Here is a 20923-nt window from a genome sequence, read left to right as displayed (position 1 = left end):
CTGCCTTTTATTGATCTGCTTTTTGGGACATCTACCCAGTAACAGAAATGAGATGTAACTCCCATCATTCATTTCTTTTCATTGTAAAAAATACTAATGTTTGAGTATCTACTATATGTGATCAGGCTATCCAGCTGCCAACACCCAGCCCAGGGACAAGTTTTCAAAGAGGATGTTTTCACTCTTGAATAAATCATTTTCTCTGATTTTAAACTTATCTGTGTAACTGTTTCTGTTGTCACTTAAGAGTTAGGTGCAAATTCCTTCTGTGGGAAGATTGCTAAATATTTAAAGTATTTTTCCTAACAAGTATAAGTGTTTTTCAAGATGACTTCCAAAGCTTTTTGGCTATAAAAAGCTATATATTTACTCTTCAGGGATGGTACCTGGCCTAATGGTACACACTCTATCCCCAACAGCCTCATAGCCAGACAAGCAAATGATGAAAATGGAATGTGCTGAGTGGAAGGTACTAGTGAGGCAAGACTTCTCAAGAGAGGTGTGCTTTAAAGCAAGAATTAGGACTTGTTTAGAAATTGGGAGAGTGAAGAGGAGAAAGGGAAATGGCATTGAGAGGTAGAGGGAGCAGTTTGTGCAAAGGCATGGATTGTGAAAGAAGTGTGGTGTATTTGGAGAAACATATGTAGTTCGTTTTTTCTAGAATATAAAATGGGAGCTGAGGCTACAGCAGTAAACATTTCTTGAAGACCTATGTGCTATAGTAAATAGTTTGGATTACATTATGTAGTCACTGAGAAGATGTCAGTGAAGAATTTTTAGCAGTGAAGAAACTCAGTTAGATTTACATTTTATTAGGATAATGTGATCTTGACAACAGTATTTTGTTTACCTTTGACTAACCTGCAGTGGATCCTTAAGTGGGAGGTGAATTATGACTGTGGTAGTAGAGGAAAAGAAGTGTTTGGGAGCAATTTTAAGAGTTGGAATCCATGGAAGAGTGACTGACTATATTTGGGAGGATGAATGAGAAATAGGACTCTACAGAAAATACAGGAAACGAACAGATTGGCACAAGTGATTGCTATTCATGTACATACAACATTTGTTTAACAAGCATTTATTGTCTTCCGAATACTGTGCTATAAAAGTCATAGCAGAAAAAGTGGGAAGATGTGTTCTTGGAGATACGCCATAATGACCATCAGATGCTGAAAATGAAAAGCCTTGCTTCTATTTAAGTTCATGTTCTGATATATATTATAAAACACAGTCACAAATACATGATGTACATGGAGAAACTAGCTAGATGTTAAGAAGGGGAAATGTAAATAAGGAAACAGGCTGTATAGATGCATGTAAAAATCTCTCAAAGTAGGACAAGGATCATTAAGGACTACGAGCTGAAAGAGAGGGAATTTTGATTTCCTTGTATCTTTAAGAGAGTGGGCCTGTGGAGAGAGATGAGAGAGGAAATACACACACCAGTTAGAGAAAAAAACATATAAACAGAAGGACCAGAGATAGAGATGGAAAGTATTTAGATGGAGACCCACCCATAGAAAGCCTTGAAATCTAAATTTAATCCTATAAGTATGAAGACTCAGATTTTAGATTTTTAAATAGAAGACTGTCATCTTATAATGTGTGCATATGTGTGTGTGTGTGTGTGTGTGTGTGTGTGTGTGTGTGTGTGTGTTTTATCAACTGTTTTCTTTTGGAATAGTTTTAAATTTACAGAAAAGTTGCAAAGATAGTTCAGAGAGTTTACAGATACCACATTCTCATATACCCTGAACCCAGTTTCCCCTGTTGTTAGTATCATATATTACTGTGGTACATCTGTCACAATTAATGAACCAATGTTGATACATTTTAAGTAAAGTACATATTTATTAGAATTTTCTTTGCTTTTATTTAATGTCCGTTTTCTGTTCCAGAATATCGCATGACTTTTAGTCAACCAGTTATATTTTGAAAAGATGAACCTGACTATATATAAAATAGATTAGAAAGGGAATATCTGAACTCAGATTAGGAGATCATGGTTAAAAAAAATTATAATCCTTTATCTGCAAATCTGAACTATGAAGCTATGAAAAACTAATTCATTTATGGCCAGACTTAACCTGACCTGTAATGTGGATATTCATTCATTTAATTGAAAATATATAGATATTAATATGCATGATTATGGAGTGTTATCCCAGACTTTTGTGAGGTATTTTAGAATGTACCTTTCTAAAATTTGAGTAATTCTGAATTTCAAATACATTTTGCCTCAAGGGTTTCAGAAAAGGAATTGTGACCTGAGGTATTTATTTATAAGGCCCTTCATTTGAGTTGTGTTTCTGGGGGCAAACAGGAAAGAAATAAAAATCAGTAGTAGTTTGGACATCTTAATAGTAGAAAGATGAAGTTTCTGAAGCGATTTTAGTACTAACACTACTGTCCATAGAAGAGCATATGTTTGTAAATAAGAAAATATGGATGTGATGCTCTTAGAAAATATTGTTTTTTTCATGACCAATTATATAATATAGGAAACTTCATATATTCACTTAATATGAAGAAAGTAAAGAGGTCTAAATTCAGAGTTACTTAGAAGAATGTGCCCCTTAACAAGTTCCTATACCCTTCATTAATATTTTTTAAATCAAAAACTGAAAATGATACTTTATATTTAGAAAGTATATGTGGATTTAGATCTCATCTATAACATTAATCTTAAACTTTTCATTTAAATATTTTAAAACAGGTTAAGATGTCATTTTTAAAAATAAATTAGGATATAGAGTTCTATATGTTAATGGAAAAAGTATTTTAATTAAAAAAAAAAAAAAACGCCACCTGGGGCAATTTCCTGATTGGTTAAAATTAAGAATTACAGTAAAAAGAAAGTACTTTAGAATTTTTAAATAACATCACTCAGCTTTCTTTAGAAGCCTAACCTCTCATTATATGACCTGTTTTCTTGGTGTTTTAAACAAACTAGGCTGTCATATAAGCATTAGAACTAATGTTGACAGTTTGTTCATGTCGGTCAAATATCTGCTATTTGTTTTAATTTGCATGTTAAATTCTATATCATCATACTCTGAAACTTCTGTGTAAGTAATGAGAACATGTGTTATTTTTGCACATTCCCTCCTTAATACTGGTAATATCCATTTTTTTGCTCAGTGACCTTAACTTTGCGTTTTTTTTTTCCGCTTTGATTTCATGGATTGTCATCATTGTAAACTTTTTCTCCCTTGCAAAGTAATAGAGTTGTTGAGAATTCTTAAGTAATGTCTTTTCCAGAATATTTGCAAATATGGTTATGAAAAGTAATTTCATCCTAGTCCCTTGTTTTTAATGTGCTGAAGAAAGGCTCAGCCTGCTTTTGATTGAGACTTTTCCCTTTTTACTGAGCAGTGGTGTTCCAGGCTCAAGCCGAATTGCATGGCATAAGAAAGGAGCAGTAAGCATTTGATGAAAGCAGACAATAAAATGCATCAATTGTGTCAGCACCTCGTTGCAGTCACATCTGGCTTACTGTCAGGGTCCCATTAGATTCCTGTGGTTTTATGTGCCAAAAATAATATGCTCTGTAGTTAATGGAACCAGGATATTTGCAGTTTGATTAAAAAAAATCATCTTATTTTCTTTCAGATCTTTGTCAGTCTTAAGTTCTGTCTCTGAGCTGCCATGTCGCTTTAAAATTTTATGATTGAGAGATCAATTGTTCTTTTGATCTGTTTCTTTCTTTTTCCTTATTACAGTGATTCCAGTAGTCTCAGCAGCACTGATGCTGGTTTGTTTACCAATGATGAGGGAAGACAAGGTACTGAAATGGTATTTTTCTCTCTCTTTGGAAAAACATCTTCATTTTAAAGTTGTTCTTATTACTGGTTATTTCCTAAGTTGATGACTGCAATCCATTCACCTTACACACACTACTTAGTGGACTAGGGTTTGGTATTGTAGCTATTTTTTTTTACATGCTATGGAAGGTGTCCTATCTCATGACCTAAAGTAATTGATTATCTCCAAAAAGCTAGTATGTGGAGCTAGTAATATTAAGGAAGAATTATTTTCCTTGAGAGAGCTTTATGTACCTTTCCAATTTTGGCTCTTAGCAAGTTTGAAAGACATTGGTTCTCATTCTCTACTGGATTCCAAATGCATTTAAAACTGTTCAAGCATTCATAAAGGTGGATTTGCAAGTCATCTGTCATTTTTATTCAGCTGTGACATTTATTCATTCTATCCAGTTTGTAAGTAATTAGATGATTTCATGAATTCAATGTTGTAAACTGTTAAACAGAAATGTCTTACAATTTAAATGTTTTCCATCTCTGAAACTTCCTGAAGCCTTTCACACTAAATGTGGTAATATTTTGAATCTATGAAATATATGAAAACCTCAGTAAGGGGGCAGGATTAATCCTTAATTAGATTAATTTCATTTAGTCACATCTGCTCAGATTGTTTCCCACTTTAAACCCCATACAAATCATGAAATTAAGCTAATACATACAAATACTTACCACAAATGTTATCTTCCTTTCTTAAGAATACATTAGGGAAAGGACAAAAACAGTGTCTTTATTGTTTTACATTATAGGTTCATTTAATGATGTTATGAAAAAAATAAATAGCTGCCTACACTTTTTTTCTTAATCTGTCCATCTTCTTGACATTATGAGTAATGTAAATAAAATGATCATTCTTTATTGCTTACTTATAAACCATTTGTCTCAGATAAATAGGTACATAACTAAAATACCATAGACTTTTTAAAGTTGAGACTTTGTTGAAATATGGAATGTTGGCACTAAAAGTGAGTTTACCTTGATAATATGCGTAAATTCTTGTTAAAATAGAGATTTTTAGTTAAGATTATATTATAAATGTTGATATTGGTAAAGAAATGAAAAATCTTTTTTAAAAAATAACTTTTTGACAAGCCTATCATCTTTGAAAAGCGTTGTGTGGCTTAGATTGATATGCTAGCATTTATTATGAACTTACTATATTTTACATCGCTAAGTGCTTTTCTTGCATTTAGTTTACTTTAAGTTCTTAATTAATTTTTTAAAAACTCTATGAAGATTTCCACTTTTTTAAAATGAAGAAACTGATGCTAATAGTGTTGAAGTAATTTCCCCAATGTTACAAAACACTAGAATTCTAATTGGTTTGTCTGACTTTGGAGCCCAAGTTTGTAATCAATAGCCATTTGATTTCCCTGTTAAGAATAAAGTTGTATATCACATCAATAATAAAATAACTTCATTTTTCTATAATAGGGTTGGAATTCAGATATAATCAGTTTCAGATGACTCTTTTTTTTCTTATGCTTAAACCTCACCTGTGAAATTTTAATGTAACTCTCAAAGTACTGGTATGTAAGTCCTGTGAATTTTGCTTTTTTAAAAAATTATTTTTATTAATTTCTCAATTGAAACAAGGTGGTGACTCTATAGTTTTCCAAACGCCTTTAATTTTTCACTCATGCTTAATTTGAAATACAGCTGTTTCCTATAAAATCATTTTCAATTGAAGCTTAAGGCTTTTTTTTTAGTTTTCCTTTAGAAATGTTTATAGAAGGAGATTTTAGAAATCGGAAATCTCTTTCTCCAAAGGGAAAAAGTTTATGGCAGTTATGATGACCCTCTTAGAAACCAGAATTAATGGTGGTTTCTAAGAATCATGGAAAGAAGACTTTAATGAATCTCAGATCATAGTCAAAATGGTATTTGTTTCTTATTTTTGTTTTTTTTTTTGTTTGTTTGTTTGTTTTTTTGAGACAGAGTCTCACTTTGTTGCCCAGGCTAGAGTGAGTGCCGTGGCATCAGCCTAGCTCACAGCAACCTCAGACTCCTGGGCTTTAAGCGATCCTACTGCCTCAGCCTCCCAAGTAGCTGGGACTACGGGCATGAGCCACTATGCCTGGCTAATTTTTTCTATATATATTTTTAGTTGTCCAGATAATTTATTTCTATTTTTTTAGTAGAGATGGAGTCTCACTCAGGCTGGTCTCGAACTCCTGACCTCAAGTGATCCACCCGCCTCAGCCTCCTAGAGGGCTAGGATTACAGGCGTGAGCCACCGCGCCCGGCCTTGTTTCTTATTTTTAAAACCCATCTGCCTTCATTTTGTATTTTTGTCTTTTTTATACAACTCTTTATAATTCCTTTCTTTAAAAACCAAAATATTGATTGTGCCAATGACACATTTCAAACTGAATTTTAAACTGATCATTCATTATCCCATGGTTACATTCATGGATGTTCCCAAAAGTCAAAATCACAATAGTGTTGTGTTTTAAAAATACCTCGCGTGTAGTTTGATATAGTTTCTTTATAATCTGTGGTATTGTCACTTTTCATTTAAAATCAACTTTTTCAAAACTATTTCTTAATGAGCTTAATTTGATTAATTTCATTTAGTCACATCTGTTCATGATTGTTTCTCCTTTTACACTCCATACAAATCATGAAATTAAGCTAATTATATACCATTACCAACTGCAAAGAAAGGGTTCCACAGTTTTATACCTTTTGATTCCTGGTAGGAGATTAAAACTTGTTTTTTCTTAACATGGAAAGGGTAGTAACTTAAAATGGATTTCTGTGTAGTTTTTATGAAAGGACTAACCAGTTTATTATTGTTTTTCACATTTTAAAATTGGTTCTAAACATAACATTTCGTGTTTTTGTTGATAGCAGTGCTTGTCATGGCATTAGAGAACATTTCTTGAGTGCCGTTGTGGTATAGAGTAAAAAAGTTTTCTTTATAGGTTATATATATAGTTGCAAGATAAAATACAGGATTCCCAGTTAATTTTGAATTTTAAATAAATAACAAATATTTTTTAGTACAAGTATCCCTCATGCAGTACTTGGACATACACTAGAAATGTAGTACAAATACTACAACTTATATTGAAAGTATTTCATCTAAAATTCAAATTTAACTACCATCTTGTATTTTTATTATCTGACAATACTAACTGTGTATTTGGATGATAAAACTAAATCTTTGGGGGATTTCTTATATTTGCACAGGTGATGATGAGCAGAGTGACTGGTTCTACGAAAAGGAATCAGGCGGAGCATGTGGTATCACTGGAGTTGTGCCCTGGTGGGAAAAGGAAGATCCTACTGAGCTAGACAAAAATTTACCAGATCCTGTCTTTGAAAGTATCTTAACTGGTTCTTTTCCCCTTATGTCGCATCCGGGCAGAAGAGGTCAGTAGCGCTGCCTATAACTGGTGGATACAATGGGCTTATGGTCAATCTAGAAATACTCAAAGAGGATAAAGTAGAAATTAGAGAATGTAAACACAAAATGCTATATGAAGAAATATGTTGGCCACTAATTCAGCTACCATTTATCATGCTTTCAAATTGTTAGAAATATTGACTTGTTTTCTTGCGAGGCCTATTCTGAAAATCTTGAAGTAACAGGAAGGTGAATTGGGAGAAAAGAAACACCTTGGATATCACTGTAGTGTTTAAACACTGGGTAGTTAACGGCTAACTGCATTAGAACCCTGCTAGGCATTACTTCATTTCTTTTAAGTGTGAGTTTTGCATTTTCCCCAGTAATATTCATGGTGTCCAACCCCACCAATATTAATTCTCTATTGATAGGATCTTCTTTTTCTATGCTCCAATGATCATACAATCTTCTAAACTGAGTACTTTGATTTTCCAGGTTTCCAAGCTAGACTCAGTCGCCTTCATGGAATGCCTTCAAAGAATATTAAAAAGTCTGGAGGGACTCCAACTTCAATGGTAGGCATGCTTTTTTTTTGGTTTACTTGTCATGTTTGGAAATGTTTCCATTTCTATGGAATAAAAAGCCACATCCTCATCCTTTATTCACATTCTAATGTTATACTTAAAAATAATCCATTTTCTTGTAGGCTACAAACTGGACCAGTGAGATTCCCCTATAAACCAAATCTTCTAATGCTATTAAATTAGTTACGTTTTGAACATCTGGGGAATGACATTCGAGGGAACCTGGCTCCTGTCCTCTTCCCTGGAGGAATATCACTGAAGTGAGAGCCTCTTTGATGAAAAGATGGGGCTGTTTTTGCTGGAGGACTGGTATTCTTCCTTTTAGTCAGAAGTGAACCTGATTGGGGAGGCTTTCTAGGGATTTAGGTTGGCCCAGGGTGGATAGAAACTGCTGTAAATTTTATATATTTTTCTCTTTTATGATTTTTACATTGAATCCATTTATGTATTATTTGCTTTGCCAAAATGCTAACAAAAGCTAGAAAATTAAAAGCTTCCAGATCTAACCTAAGTATTCCTTAATGTTTATATTGTGACTAGTTAAGAATTAATTTTTACATATCTGACTGTTGTAAATAAAAATCATGATGCACTTATATTTATGGTTCAATTTTAGAGAAGTCTTATATAACCAGCATTATTTAAAATATTTGCATTTTACTCAGGGTATTTTAACAAGGGCTAAGATGAGTAGTAGGTAAGGTTGATGATCTTGCTGGAGTTTGTATTTTGTTCAGTTTCCTTTCTACTTGCATAATCTGCTCTGTATTGCAACCTCATTGTATTTTATAGTATAGTTTTCATTGTACTTCAAAAATCATACTATTCCCAAACTAGCCACAGTGATAACTAGTCTGCACAAGTAGAATCATTTACCTTTTAAATTATTGGCTTTGTCTGATACCTGAAACACATCAAAATTATTATTTTGACTTAGCGCTTAATGAAATCATGTGAAAGCTGGTATTTTAGCAAATACTGTGTGACTCTGAATCATATTGTCATGTTTAAAAGTGAGAGCTGCTTGTATATCCTTAGAACAGCAGACCATATGTGTCACTGTGAGTGTCAGAAATACTTGCATGAACTCATTTTCACCAAGCAGGGGGGAAATGTAATGTTTTTGTTGATGATATAATTTAGATACTATACTAAGTTCAGGCCATTTGATTTCTTCAAAATGGTTATATTAAAATGGTTAATATTTTTACTAAGCTTTGATAATTGATGAAAACAATGTGATTTAATACATGTATTTTTATATTATTGTATGGATTGTTAATTCAGCACTTAATGGTTTACTTAAATATGATTGGAAAAGAAACTTAAAGTTACCATTGCCTTTACCTAAGGTTATTACAATCTGAAAGATTTCAACAAATCTCCTTTTAGATTGCTTGTCTAAACTGGAGAGAGATTAAAAATGGTAAAGTGCAACTTTGAGTCTCTTTACCTTTGCATATTTAAGGTGATATTTAAAGGTACAATAATGTGGTATTGGTAATTGTAAGCTTTTTTTATGCTATGTCTTTGGAGTGAAAAGTCATGGTTTTTTCCTGAATTACATAAATGCTTTTATTTTATTTTGTATAATGACTGTCTTTTAGATCTGAATAAGTCACTTTAAAACCTTGGCCTATGAACTTTGCCTTACCAATCATGAATCTAGATGAATGCTATCTAGTTCTTGGTTCAGTTTTACCTATTTTTATTTTTGGTTCACTGCTTGCTTGAGCATAGCTGGGATTTGTAGCCCATTTTCTAGGCTTATTGCAATCTCACTGTGGTATTTTATAGAAGCTATTACAACTGATAGGCTAGCTTCATGGTATTGATGATACATGGCTTAACCATACTAAAAACTGCCTTTCCTCTCTAAATTGTAAAAAGGTGATTAAGTTTCACTTGATGGAGATATACTATATATGTGTGTTTATCATGGAACTAGTGCATTAGGCCATAAACTGTTTTTCTGGTCTACATTTTTTGTATTCAAAATTTTACTGAAGACAATGGACTCTTTCAGGTCTTTTCTTCTTTCAACCCTGAATTGTCCTTGTTTAGATTTTTAACTACTGTAATTTTTTTTTTCAATAAAATCTCTGACTTGGGCAAGAAAGGTAAGAATTCTAATTTGTGCTGATATTTTTCTAATTTCTTATGCTAAGTTTTTGTTGTCGCTTGTACTGTTCATACTATATAGAACTACCTAGTTTTAAAAATTATAATCTCACAAAACAGGCATCTTTAAACAGTACCCATGACATCTGGTAATAAGAAATGAAATTTAATTACCTTAGACTTTCACACTGGAAAGCCAGATTGCTTTTAAGAGAGATTAATTTTCTGAGCAAAGTCAAACACATGTAACTGCAACCCATTAAACAGAATGGCATCAACGGGTTTTTTAAGCAAATGAGTGATGACTGCACAAATATAATGATGTAGTATCTTTGAAGGAAATGACGGAAGGAGAATCTTTTACTGATATACCAATGTAAACATTTTTTGGAGGAAAATTTTTCAGTTGTATTACAGTTGATTCTTGTTATTCACTGTAGTTATGTTCTACGAAGTTGCTGTGAATACTGAATTGGGGAATACAGAACTATTGCTCCTACAGTTAGATAGGGTTAGATTCCTTTGAGACTTGGGTCACATTTTCATCAACCAATGAATACATAACCTTGTTTTATGTGTGTTTGTGTTTAAAGACATTTAATACATATTTTTGATTCATTAACATTGCACTTGTGGCCAACAGCACTATAACTCATGCCTGAACAAAGTTTATCTAACCAACATGTGTTTTCTCCATAAGGCGCATCCCAGTCTTGTTGTGCTTAGGAGCACTAGAGAGCACTTTTCAGCATTATACTTGGGGGGCAGTTTAAAACAGTGAAAAATCACCAACAAAAAGCACAAAAATGCAAAAAAATTGGCACTAAATAGACCGCAAAAAGGATACTTGTTTACAGTGTGGGAGCTGAAACAAGAAGCCAGAGTCGTCTCGACCTCAACTGGGAATGCACATGTATGTCAGGCAACTCAAATTTTCACTGCTCTGCACGTTTCTGAATGATCTCAGAAGTCAGAAAGTGTGAGTATTGATTTAGGGCTTGGTTACAAATAAATTTTAGCAAGTAGACCAATTTGCAGATATGGAATTTGGAACTAGGAGTAAGGTTAACTGTATTAGTTTTGTAGAGAGCAAAGTGGTGTGAAAAATTTACAGATTTTGAAATCAAACCTTTGTGAATCCACACTCTTGTTCTTTTTACTTGTGATTACAATTTGAACCTCATTTTCTCCTTAAATATGGACAATACTTACTTTTGCAGAAGTGTTGTCAGGTTGAAATGAGATTATGTGTACATAATGGGCCCAGCACCATCTCTAGCACATAGCATATATTAAATAAATGATAGTTACTATTATCATTATCATTAGTATTATTACAGATATATTAAACACAATAGCTGGTGACTTGGAAAACATTTGTATCATAGGACATAGTGCAGAATTTTAGACTTTAACCTTTTCTGTTCATATTTTATATAAAATTTGCCTTTATATTTCATATTTAAAGTGCTTTATATTATAGTCTTTTATGTTTCTTTTATACTCATTTTTATTTGAACTGGACTCTGTCTCTAACATGATCTATGAAGAATGGTTTCAAATGAATTTTAGATTGACAAACCACTGCACTAAATCTCAAAACTCAGTTGCGTACTCTAAACTCTCCTATCTGCCCTCCCCCAGTCATTAAGCTATTCATTTTTAGAAAGATATATACTGTTTAGGAGGTTTGGGTTCAGAGTTATCTGATTTTTAAAATTATTTGTGTCCATATATATGAGGGGTGAATGCTGAGAGTCCTAAGAATTTAATGTTGAAAGAAATTACTATTGCTGTCCTTCTGTTAGAATATAAAGTACCAGTTTATTGGTGCCCAGCTAACCAGCCTCTCATATTCTCCACTTTTAGGAGAATTGAGCAAATGAAAATTAATTCCAAGGGATGTGCTGGAGCCATTTTCCAGGAGATTCAGCCTGAATCTCTTATATTTCCAGATTTCATGCATTAAGCACAATTCAGAATAATATTTCTCAGAACAGTGATGCCAGAATCAGTTTTGGGATACAGTACTTACAGAGTGAATCTGGGTAACCTTACTTAGGCATAATATTTCAATTCACCAGGATATCCTGTTCCTAAACATGGTAAAAAATCTGTTTTCTGTAGGTGAGAGATTTTTAAAATTCTGTTTTGTTTTGAATTAACAGTCTTTCAACAGGTGTTATATTTGTCTACTGAAAGTTAGCATTTTTGTTTAGTCTGTTGAAATATCAAGAAATAAGTTACTCAGTTTAAAATACAGTACTTGCAAGCCAACATAAGTATTACATAAGGAATTCTACATAAGAGATATAGAATGTTGTTTAAAAGTTTTAGAATTGTATCAGTCCAGTTTTCTGTGTGGTTGGAATGAGAATACATATGGTCATGGTATTCATTGTTATTCTGCCAAAGAAAATGACTCTGATTGTGTTTATCAAGTTTAAATATCTGAAGACAGTGAACATTACCTCTTAATCTAAATTGCCATGCTGTACAAGTAAGCATACTGTTTATATTCACAATACAATAATGGCCCTGATCACAATAATTTATATCTGTTCAGAATCTTGAGTCAGTTTGTTTTAGAGGAGAAAAGGAATATTGTAGATATTTTCTTCTTCTGTGAAGTAACAGAGAACCAGGATTTCATGAATGGCATTTTGATAATGATAATCATACCATATTGATTTACTCTGTATTTTTTGCTCAACTTTTGTTGTTTCTTAGGATACTAAAGCATGAACGTTTAGTCTGATTTATAGCCTTTACAACAGAAGAGCCATTTAAAATAGAGTTAAAGTAAGGAAACTGTAAGTTTTTCTCTTAGACTGGTCTAAGAGAAAGGAGAAATTTTATGATAGAAAACTTATCTAAAATGATTTTTAAAAATACACACAGCCTTTGTCTTCAACTGTAATTTGATGTGCTGACTAGTTATCTAAAATTATTGAGTGGAATTCGAAAGCTAAATGCTTTATTTATAACCCCTGTAAATTGATATTTATTTGTATCCTTAAAGCATTTTTGATTACTTTAGAGAATACAAGAAGAAAGTCTATTTAAAATGTTGTTATATTCTAAGTATATATCATATATATTCTCATCTATTATAATAGATTAGAATTTAATTGTTTACTTTTTATCTTATCTCAAAGTCAGATTGAGATCCTGATTTCACATTAGAAACTGATACTTTTTTCCTAGAATTTATTTTGAGATAAAGTTGATTTTCGTATCATAGGAAAGTATAACTTAATAGAATTATAATAAATATTTCTTTTACAAAAGACATTTTAATAGTCTCTGATTTAAAATTCTCTATTTTGATGCATTCACAACTTTATATTTCATATCATATAACTTTAATATTCATATTGATATTTGAAAATATGAATCTAAAAAGTTTTCATTCAGTTCTATTGAACTATCAATATTAATGTTGGTATTCTTATTGTATTATATTTATTAAAAGTGGAGAGGATACATACAAATCTACATAGTACAGATATAGTATAGTAGTATAAATAACAGTATTTGAATGCTTATTATGTTTTCCATATTTAGTCTTAAAAACCCTTTAGGAAAAATTATATAAATAGATATTCAATCTTGGTATTTCAATGTTACCAAAATTGATTACATATATTTTTTCATATATTTAAAATATTTGTCCTTCTGTGATAACTTGGTACAAGTATTGGCTTGACTTCATATGTTGTCATTTGGGTTTGTGATGCTTCAGAAATCTGGAACCTTGAAAAGTGAATGTTAGTAATGATAGCAAACACAATGATGCTTACTCTGTGCCAGATACTTTTTTATGTGTTATTTGTATATTTTAACTAACTTAATCCTCTTAACATCCCTATAATGTACACTGTTGTTTACAATTGAAACAGTTTATTATAGTTTTTTCCTTTGGCAAGCCAAAATTAGTGTAATTTCGAAGTTTCTTCATATTGCTGTCATGTTGCTAATAAATATAAATAAATTATCTTCATGAAGTAGTCTTCATTTCTGGTTACAAAATGCCATTGGAAGTGTGAGTTATTTTGAAATACCCACAAGCACTCTTTGCCATTTTGAATGGCACTCACAGTCAAGATGTGTGCAATAATGAAAATAACTAAAATGTTTCATTGCTTCCACTGGATTAATCACTGGAACCCAACTCTCCATTTTGACTCTTCCCTTTATATGTTTCTCAGATAGTTTCTAGTACCTTCTTGCTGATCTTCAGCATCCCCCAGTTCTAGCACTTTCTGGTCTGATTTCTTGCTCTCTATTTTATCTTGTTTTGCCTGCCCTCTGTGGTCCCTCATTATCCCTGCAGACTGTTTTATGGTGTGCCTCCTAGTTGTCACAGTGCTACTTCAGTTCAGCTGTGATGATATCCTCTGTATTCTTACGTTCCTTTCCTCTCTTTTCTCATGTAACTTAGCGAAAGTCTGGCAAGACCTCTTAAAGGAGGAAGATCTTTTAGCTGGGACTTCAAGAATGAGTTGGAGCTCACCAACTCATTGGGGATGGGAATCAGCAGACAGAAAGGCATGGTCAAGGCTTAAGTTTGAAATAGCATGGAGTATTCGGGAAACTGTGAATCCAGTATTATTGAGGTATACTGTATGCTTGTGTGGAGGAATATGTAGCAGCAGGGTTAAGTTGAAAAGGTAGACAGAGGTTAGATCATTATGAACTTTGTGGTCTGTAGAAATGTACGTGAACCCATGTAATCTTTGAGGGGTTAAAATGATCAGATTTATCTTTTAAAAGATGACATAGTAGTATATAGGTTACATTAGGATAGTAGTATAGAGGTTACTTACATTAGGTAGTTACAAGGTAAGACTGTATCAGGAGTCTAAGTTCCATACTTATTCCCCCAGTAGGTAGGATGATCCATGGGCTAGAATGATCCCTTAAATTTTACTAGACCTGGTATTCTGATTAACTTTTGCATTGCATCTATTCATTTAATAAAGATTTGTTGACATTAGATATGGTAGTATCAATAATGCTAGATACTGTTCTAGGCCTTGGGTGTTAACAATGGTAAACAAGATAGACATGGTCTCTTGGAGCTTACATCTTAATGAATAAAAAAACTTTGCTGGGGGATGGAAGGGAAAGTAAATAAATAAAAATGGCCATGGAGAAAATTAAGCAGGGTAATGTGATAGAGAATTATAGGACATGAAGGTAATTAGAGAGAATATGATTTGTAGGCTGGAATTGGCCAGTCCAGTGCCTTTGCTCTTATAACAATGTGGGGAAAGAAGCAAGAGTGTATATTACTCAAACCTATTTATTCAAGAAGTGAGGATAAGTTTTAACCGTCCCTCCTGGTTCCTGAACAGGTTGACCAAAGCTTTTAAATGTAGGTTGACTTGCAAATGGTCAAAAAAAAAAAAAAAAAAAAAAGTCACTTTTGTTTACAAAGTACAGCATTACTACTAGTACTTTTGAATTCTTTTTGCTTTTAATTTTTTAAAAAATTAATACATAATAATTGTACATATATATGGGATACATGTGATATTTTGATACATGCATACAATGTATAATGATCAAATCAGGGTAATTAAGATATCCATAACCTTAGACATTTATCATTTCTTTGTAATTTTTGAATTTTTTTTTTTAAAGAAAGTTTTCAGGTGCTAAATATATGGTGCTTCGGATTTCATCATAATATTTGTTATGAAATTTAATACATAAGAACTTCCCTGCAGAGATTACCAACTTAGTCTCTGTTTTCATGGCTACTTAAATATTGTGCAGTGCAACCAGTCTTTTTATAACATTTCAAACAATGCATGGAATGCCATGCTTTCTGCTTTTTATTTTTTTCACTTTTGTTATTTGCATACAAATTCTTAGGTCTTAAATGGCTTACTTGAGATTGATATTTTTTTTTTTCCTAAGGATATGATCTTTGGACTTTTTAAAGAATGTCTTTAATGGCCAATGTGAGGTTTTTTAAAAATATTTCTTAGAGTATGGTTAGCATTTTAAAACTTTCCTTCTCTTTTGTATCCTAAGAAACCTTTGAAATAGGTTCTAAAATGCTTTCTTTAGAAATTAAGACTGCTGATTGATTGGTAACCATTTGACTCCACAGATGAAGACTCAACACCTTTTCCTAGTTGCCTTTTAAAATGGTAGTGACATTGCCAGAGTCCCCATTATTTTTCTTTTTTTTAATCAAAATCAGGGAAACAGAAATGCTGCAAACATTTTACCTTCTAAGAAACTTCAACTCTGGTTTTCTGCCTTTTATGTTGCTACTAGAATTATTTTGATGGTCTATAAAACTCAGTTTTCTAATTTTCCTTCAGATATGTCAGATATCTAATATCAGAAAAGTTCAAAATCAATGATGGGTAGAACACTTCCAAATAATATTTAACAAGCACTTTCTGTACGTAAGTCACCTGCAAATTCTCCAACTGAAGGTCAATTTGAACAACTGAAAATTCACAAAGAAATCATATAGATAGAAGGTGTTCCCTATGTTATAGTTAGTTAGCAAATGCCAAGCAAGATATTTGTGGCCTATCATCCGGGAAAGGGATTCTGATAAATCAGAGACACATGCCCACAAGTATTTATCTGTGTCTTAAGCCAATAAAACTTGTAAAATTTTTGTTATAGTGAAATCACAATTACCTGAAACAATAACCGATACTTAATGGGGAAAGTTTAACAACTTAATAACTTATGCCCTTAACAGTATAGCTTCTTCCTCTTGTAACTTCGTATTTAAATCTGATGATTGGTTATAGGCAGTTTACTGTTAGTGTTTCAGGTCAGTATAGTTGGAGCATTTATCTTTAGGTTATAATGTAATTGTAGTAACATTTAATAGTATGTACTTGGTTTTCTTGAGGTCTTTTAGATTTGTATAGAGTGTGTAGTATTTAGTCTAGAAATTGTTCTTTAAAAACTAAAGTTATTTAGATTTCATCTCATTTCATTTCATTTACATATATCCTTGATAAACTCTTCTAATTTGTATTTTATATCATTTGTCATATAAATAAATAAGTATATGTTACATTTGACTCAAAAACTTGATGTCTTGTTTAATTGTGTTTTCAGCCATAAATTTCTTGGTTCAGTTGTATGTACCTATAATGAAAGCTTATGATGTCTTCATTGTGTAAGGGCCTGGGGATATAAAATGAGTACGATGTCTTTATCCACAAATACCATGTAGTTTAGTAAAAACTGAGAAAGGGAAAGCAAAAAAGGAGACCTAATATTTGTTAAGAAAAGCATTGATCCTAGGTGGTTTTTTGTTCTTCTACTTAAATTTTGGTTTTGTGTGTTACCTTTGGCCTCCTCCACTCTTTCCACATCTAGACATGTCTGTGTCTTATTTCTTTATTTGTTATATCAGCCTCTTCTTTCAATTTCATCAGTTTCTCATAAGCTTTCATTTTGATAGTATATCAATCTTCTCCCTGGTCTCCCTTTTGTTTCTCCTGCCTGTAATCCATATCACATGTAACTCCAAGTAAACATTTCTAAAGCATGGTTATGCCCATGTCACTAACTAGCCTAAAAATAGCTTTCACTGCCTTTATAATAAAATTAAGATTTGTTCCGTTCTACCTTTACTGCTCACCTATGACCTACAACACTTCACTCTTTTGTAGATGGTCTTATTTTTCTCTGTGCCCCCAGGCCTCCTCCAGCCTTCCCATATCAGCCATCTCCATTTGTTCTTACCTTTGCCCACAACAATGCATTCCTCCTTCTTCCTATTAGATTCATGTCCTTCAAGGAACAGTTCAAATTCTATACCTTTTCTTTAATACCTTCCCCAACTCTTTACATTTCTGAGGTCACTCTATATTCTGAAATGGCATTGCACCCTCTGTCTCTGCTATTCATTCATTCCTTAATGGGTAATCTTCTATTTTATAATGTTATTTATCTGTTTACTTTTATATTGTATCCCTAATTACATCATGTACCACCCCAGTGATGGGAGGCCAGCTCTTAGCATATTTTTTAAAGTATTGGTGGTAATTTACCGAGTACTACTATTTTTTTTTTAAGAGATAGGGTCTCACCCCGTTGCCCAGGCTGGAGTGCAGTGATGTCATCACAGCCCACTGTAACCTCAAACTTCTAGGCTCAAGTGATCCTCCCACCTCAGCCTCATGAGTAGCTGGGACTATAGCACACATCACCAGGCCTGGCTAATATTTTTTATTTTTAATTTTTTTGTAGAGATGTGGTCTCACCATGTTGCCCAGGCTGGTCTCAAACTCCTGGCCTCACACCATCTTCCCACTTCTGCCTCCCAAAATGCTGGGATTACTGTTGTGAGCCACCATGCCTGGCCTACCCTATGTTTTTTAGGGAGTTTTCCCACCATTAGTTATGCTCCAGTGCAACCTTAAGGAACAACATTCTTTCTGACCAATATTAGTATCCAGGGTTTTCATTGTTTTTGATTTGTCCATTTAATGTACTTCATGGCGTGATAGCATTTAAAATTTCATGTGACATCACTAAAAAGCTGATTGGGTTCCTAGCGTGCAAACACAGGGCTTGCTGACCTTTTGGTTGGGGGAATTCTTAAATACTGCTGTCGTAAGGATTTCCCTTTGACCAGTGGCAGAGAGAACGCTATGCCTCAGGTCATGTGGGGTGAGGGTAGGCTGTAATCCTCTAGTCAACATTGTTTTTGCAAGCAGAGGACAGGGAGCATTCAATGTGCAGACTCTCACTGAATTTTCAGTGGTCCGTAGGAATGGCTCCTTTCTATTTAATAGTTTAACACTTTCATATCATGAATTTTGAGTTTCTGCTGGGTGTGGGTAGGGGTGGGTAGTAATATATGGCTGTGTGGGTGAGAAATGGGATCTGGGGAAGCACTTTTTAAAAATAGACTATCCACAAATTGCCTGTTTAAGAGGTATCTGGAGCCTCCAATTCCTGAACTTCCATAACTTAAATGACTTGTTCAAGGTCACAGCTAGTCAGGATTTAAACTCTGGCCCTGTTGTATAACGACCAAGTTATACAAGCTCCCATGCAAGGGTAAAATATATATTTTATGTATATATATATATATATTTCTTTTTTCCAATTTGTTAAAACTTAGATGTAATGGTCCACTAAGATATTTCAGTCAGATATTTTGGTCAATTTAATGAATATATTGGGCAAGTCATTGGATCAATGTGTTTTTGTTGATCAAATTAAATCTATTGAATTGTGAACATGTTTTATTTTTCAGTGTAATAGTTTTTCATCATGTAAATATGTTCTCCATCGTTCCTCTTTCTTCTTCTACTTCACCTAACTTTTTCTCTCCTATTCTTTGGTATCGGTTTAACTTACTGGGTTCTTACATTCAAATTTTTAATAAACTTAAAGTTTATTAAAAAGTAAATTGTTCTGTTACTTGTCAGTTAAGTTTTCTATTCCAAATGGTTATTGACAACAGTAAATATTTGAATATCATTTAATATTTTTTAAAGAGGAGTTTTATAGACTCCATCCATCCTGTTGTATAAGTACTATTGTAATCCCTATTTCATGGGTTCATAAGAAGATTTTTAAAAAATTACCTACATTGAATCAGATCTTCTGAACTTCAGTCCTTTTACAATTTAAAATTTTCAGAAATTATACTTTTTTCCATATTTCTACAGTGATTTTTGCCTTTTTGAATGTTAAGTTTTGAAAACACTGTTGAGACTCGAAATTTAAATTTCTTGTCAACTTGTGGAAGTTGCCTGTTTCGAAATTTGATTGGGTTCCCCTTTTGAGGAAAGCTTTAGGACTTTTTATTGTTGAATCCTTAATTTACCCTTTTTAATTGTTGCAAATTGTATTGAAAATTTAATTCAAGGCACAAATTTGGCATTAGCCTTTTTCATGTATACTAACATCAGACCCATTCCCCTTTCTTTTTCTTCATATAGCTTCTCAGAACACTAGTGCTTGCCCACCCAACTTCTAGAACTGACGGCTTTTAGGAAATACCAATGAATCTAACTCATTTTGGGGTCGAGCATAATCTCAGAGTCACCCTCTTTCCTCAGCAAACTAATCATATGTTTGTTATTGAAATGCCTTTATTTTCCATTGGAATGCTCCTTAAAGGTGGTACCTATCTGGCTGACTGCATGAGTTTTCTTTTGTCCTATTTCTTCCAATATATAACTCCCAGTTTTACAGTGTAGCACTGTGAAGGGCAAGAAGGGCAAAGCAGACACTTTCTATATGAAAAAGGTACCTTTACACACACACACTTTCTTCTTATGTTGTCTTATTTCTGATTGACAATCCTTGATTTCATTTTGTCATGAGAACATACTTATTTTCTTAACAATCATAATTATGAATTTCATTAAAAGTAAATTAAGATATGAAAATATATGAAGAAATTAGATGTTCTCACCATGAATATATAGCATCACTGTGTCTTGAGTGAATTACAGACTTTACTCATTTCTGGGCCATTTGTTTTATATATAGATTAAATATAATTACTCATTTGACAGGTTACTTTATTACTTTGATATATCTCAAAGTACCACGTGTAGTTATAGTGTGATTATTGTCAATAATTTGGATTCATTAATAAACAAAATTAGCATTTCATAAATTAAAACTTCACAGTTGGAATTTGATTTTGTTTAAAGTCAGTTTTACTTCTGATGATTATTTTGACTTAATCATAAAATAGACATTTTTAAATAACAGTTTTTATTTTTAAGCTCACACGTTAAATATAAGAATGTTTTATAACTATTCTAAATCATAGTTAGAAATATTAGTTTTTGTAGGTGAATCAGTTCATTTTTGCCTTGTGCCTCACTTGTATGAAAAATTACGAGTTAAATTTATTTGTTGGGAGCAAATATTCATCACATATGGTATATTAAGTTTAAAATTTAGTTTTACATTAACTAATCCATGTAATTAGAGCATTTAGATGTTCAATAATTGTTCTGCAATATAACTAATACTTTGTTTTGCAATAGTATGTGGTTTAGATAAATATTAGATGGTTAAAC

The 20923-nt window shown here is 32.6% G+C and overlaps 1 protein-coding gene across 3 annotated transcripts in view; it reads left to right on the top strand.

Annotated features, from left to right (window-relative positions):
• Window positions 1-20923, top strand: part of GPATCH2 (G-patch domain containing 2) — a 152283-nt gene that overhangs the window by 10941 nt on the left and 120419 nt on the right. For 2 of the 3 annotated variants that reach the window (XM_045536425.1, XM_045536426.1), the window contains exons 3-5: window positions 3723-3784; window positions 7014-7196; window positions 7666-7745. In XM_045536425.1, coding sequence (XP_045392381.1) covers window positions 3723-3784; window positions 7014-7196; window positions 7666-7745 — 325 coding nt within the window. Of the gene's footprint in view, window positions 1-3722; window positions 3785-7013; window positions 7197-7665; window positions 7746-7876; window positions 9879-20923 lie in introns of those variants that run through there. The other variant, XM_045536427.1, reaches the window with a different exon arrangement.

The sequence above is a fragment of the Lemur catta genome, chromosome 23, assembly GCF_020740605.2.
Source record: "Lemur catta isolate mLemCat1 chromosome 23, mLemCat1.pri, whole genome shotgun sequence".
Lineage (NCBI taxonomy): Eukaryota > Metazoa > Chordata > Mammalia > Primates > Lemuridae > Lemur > Lemur catta.
This window is presented reverse-complemented; position numbering and strand designations above follow the sequence as displayed.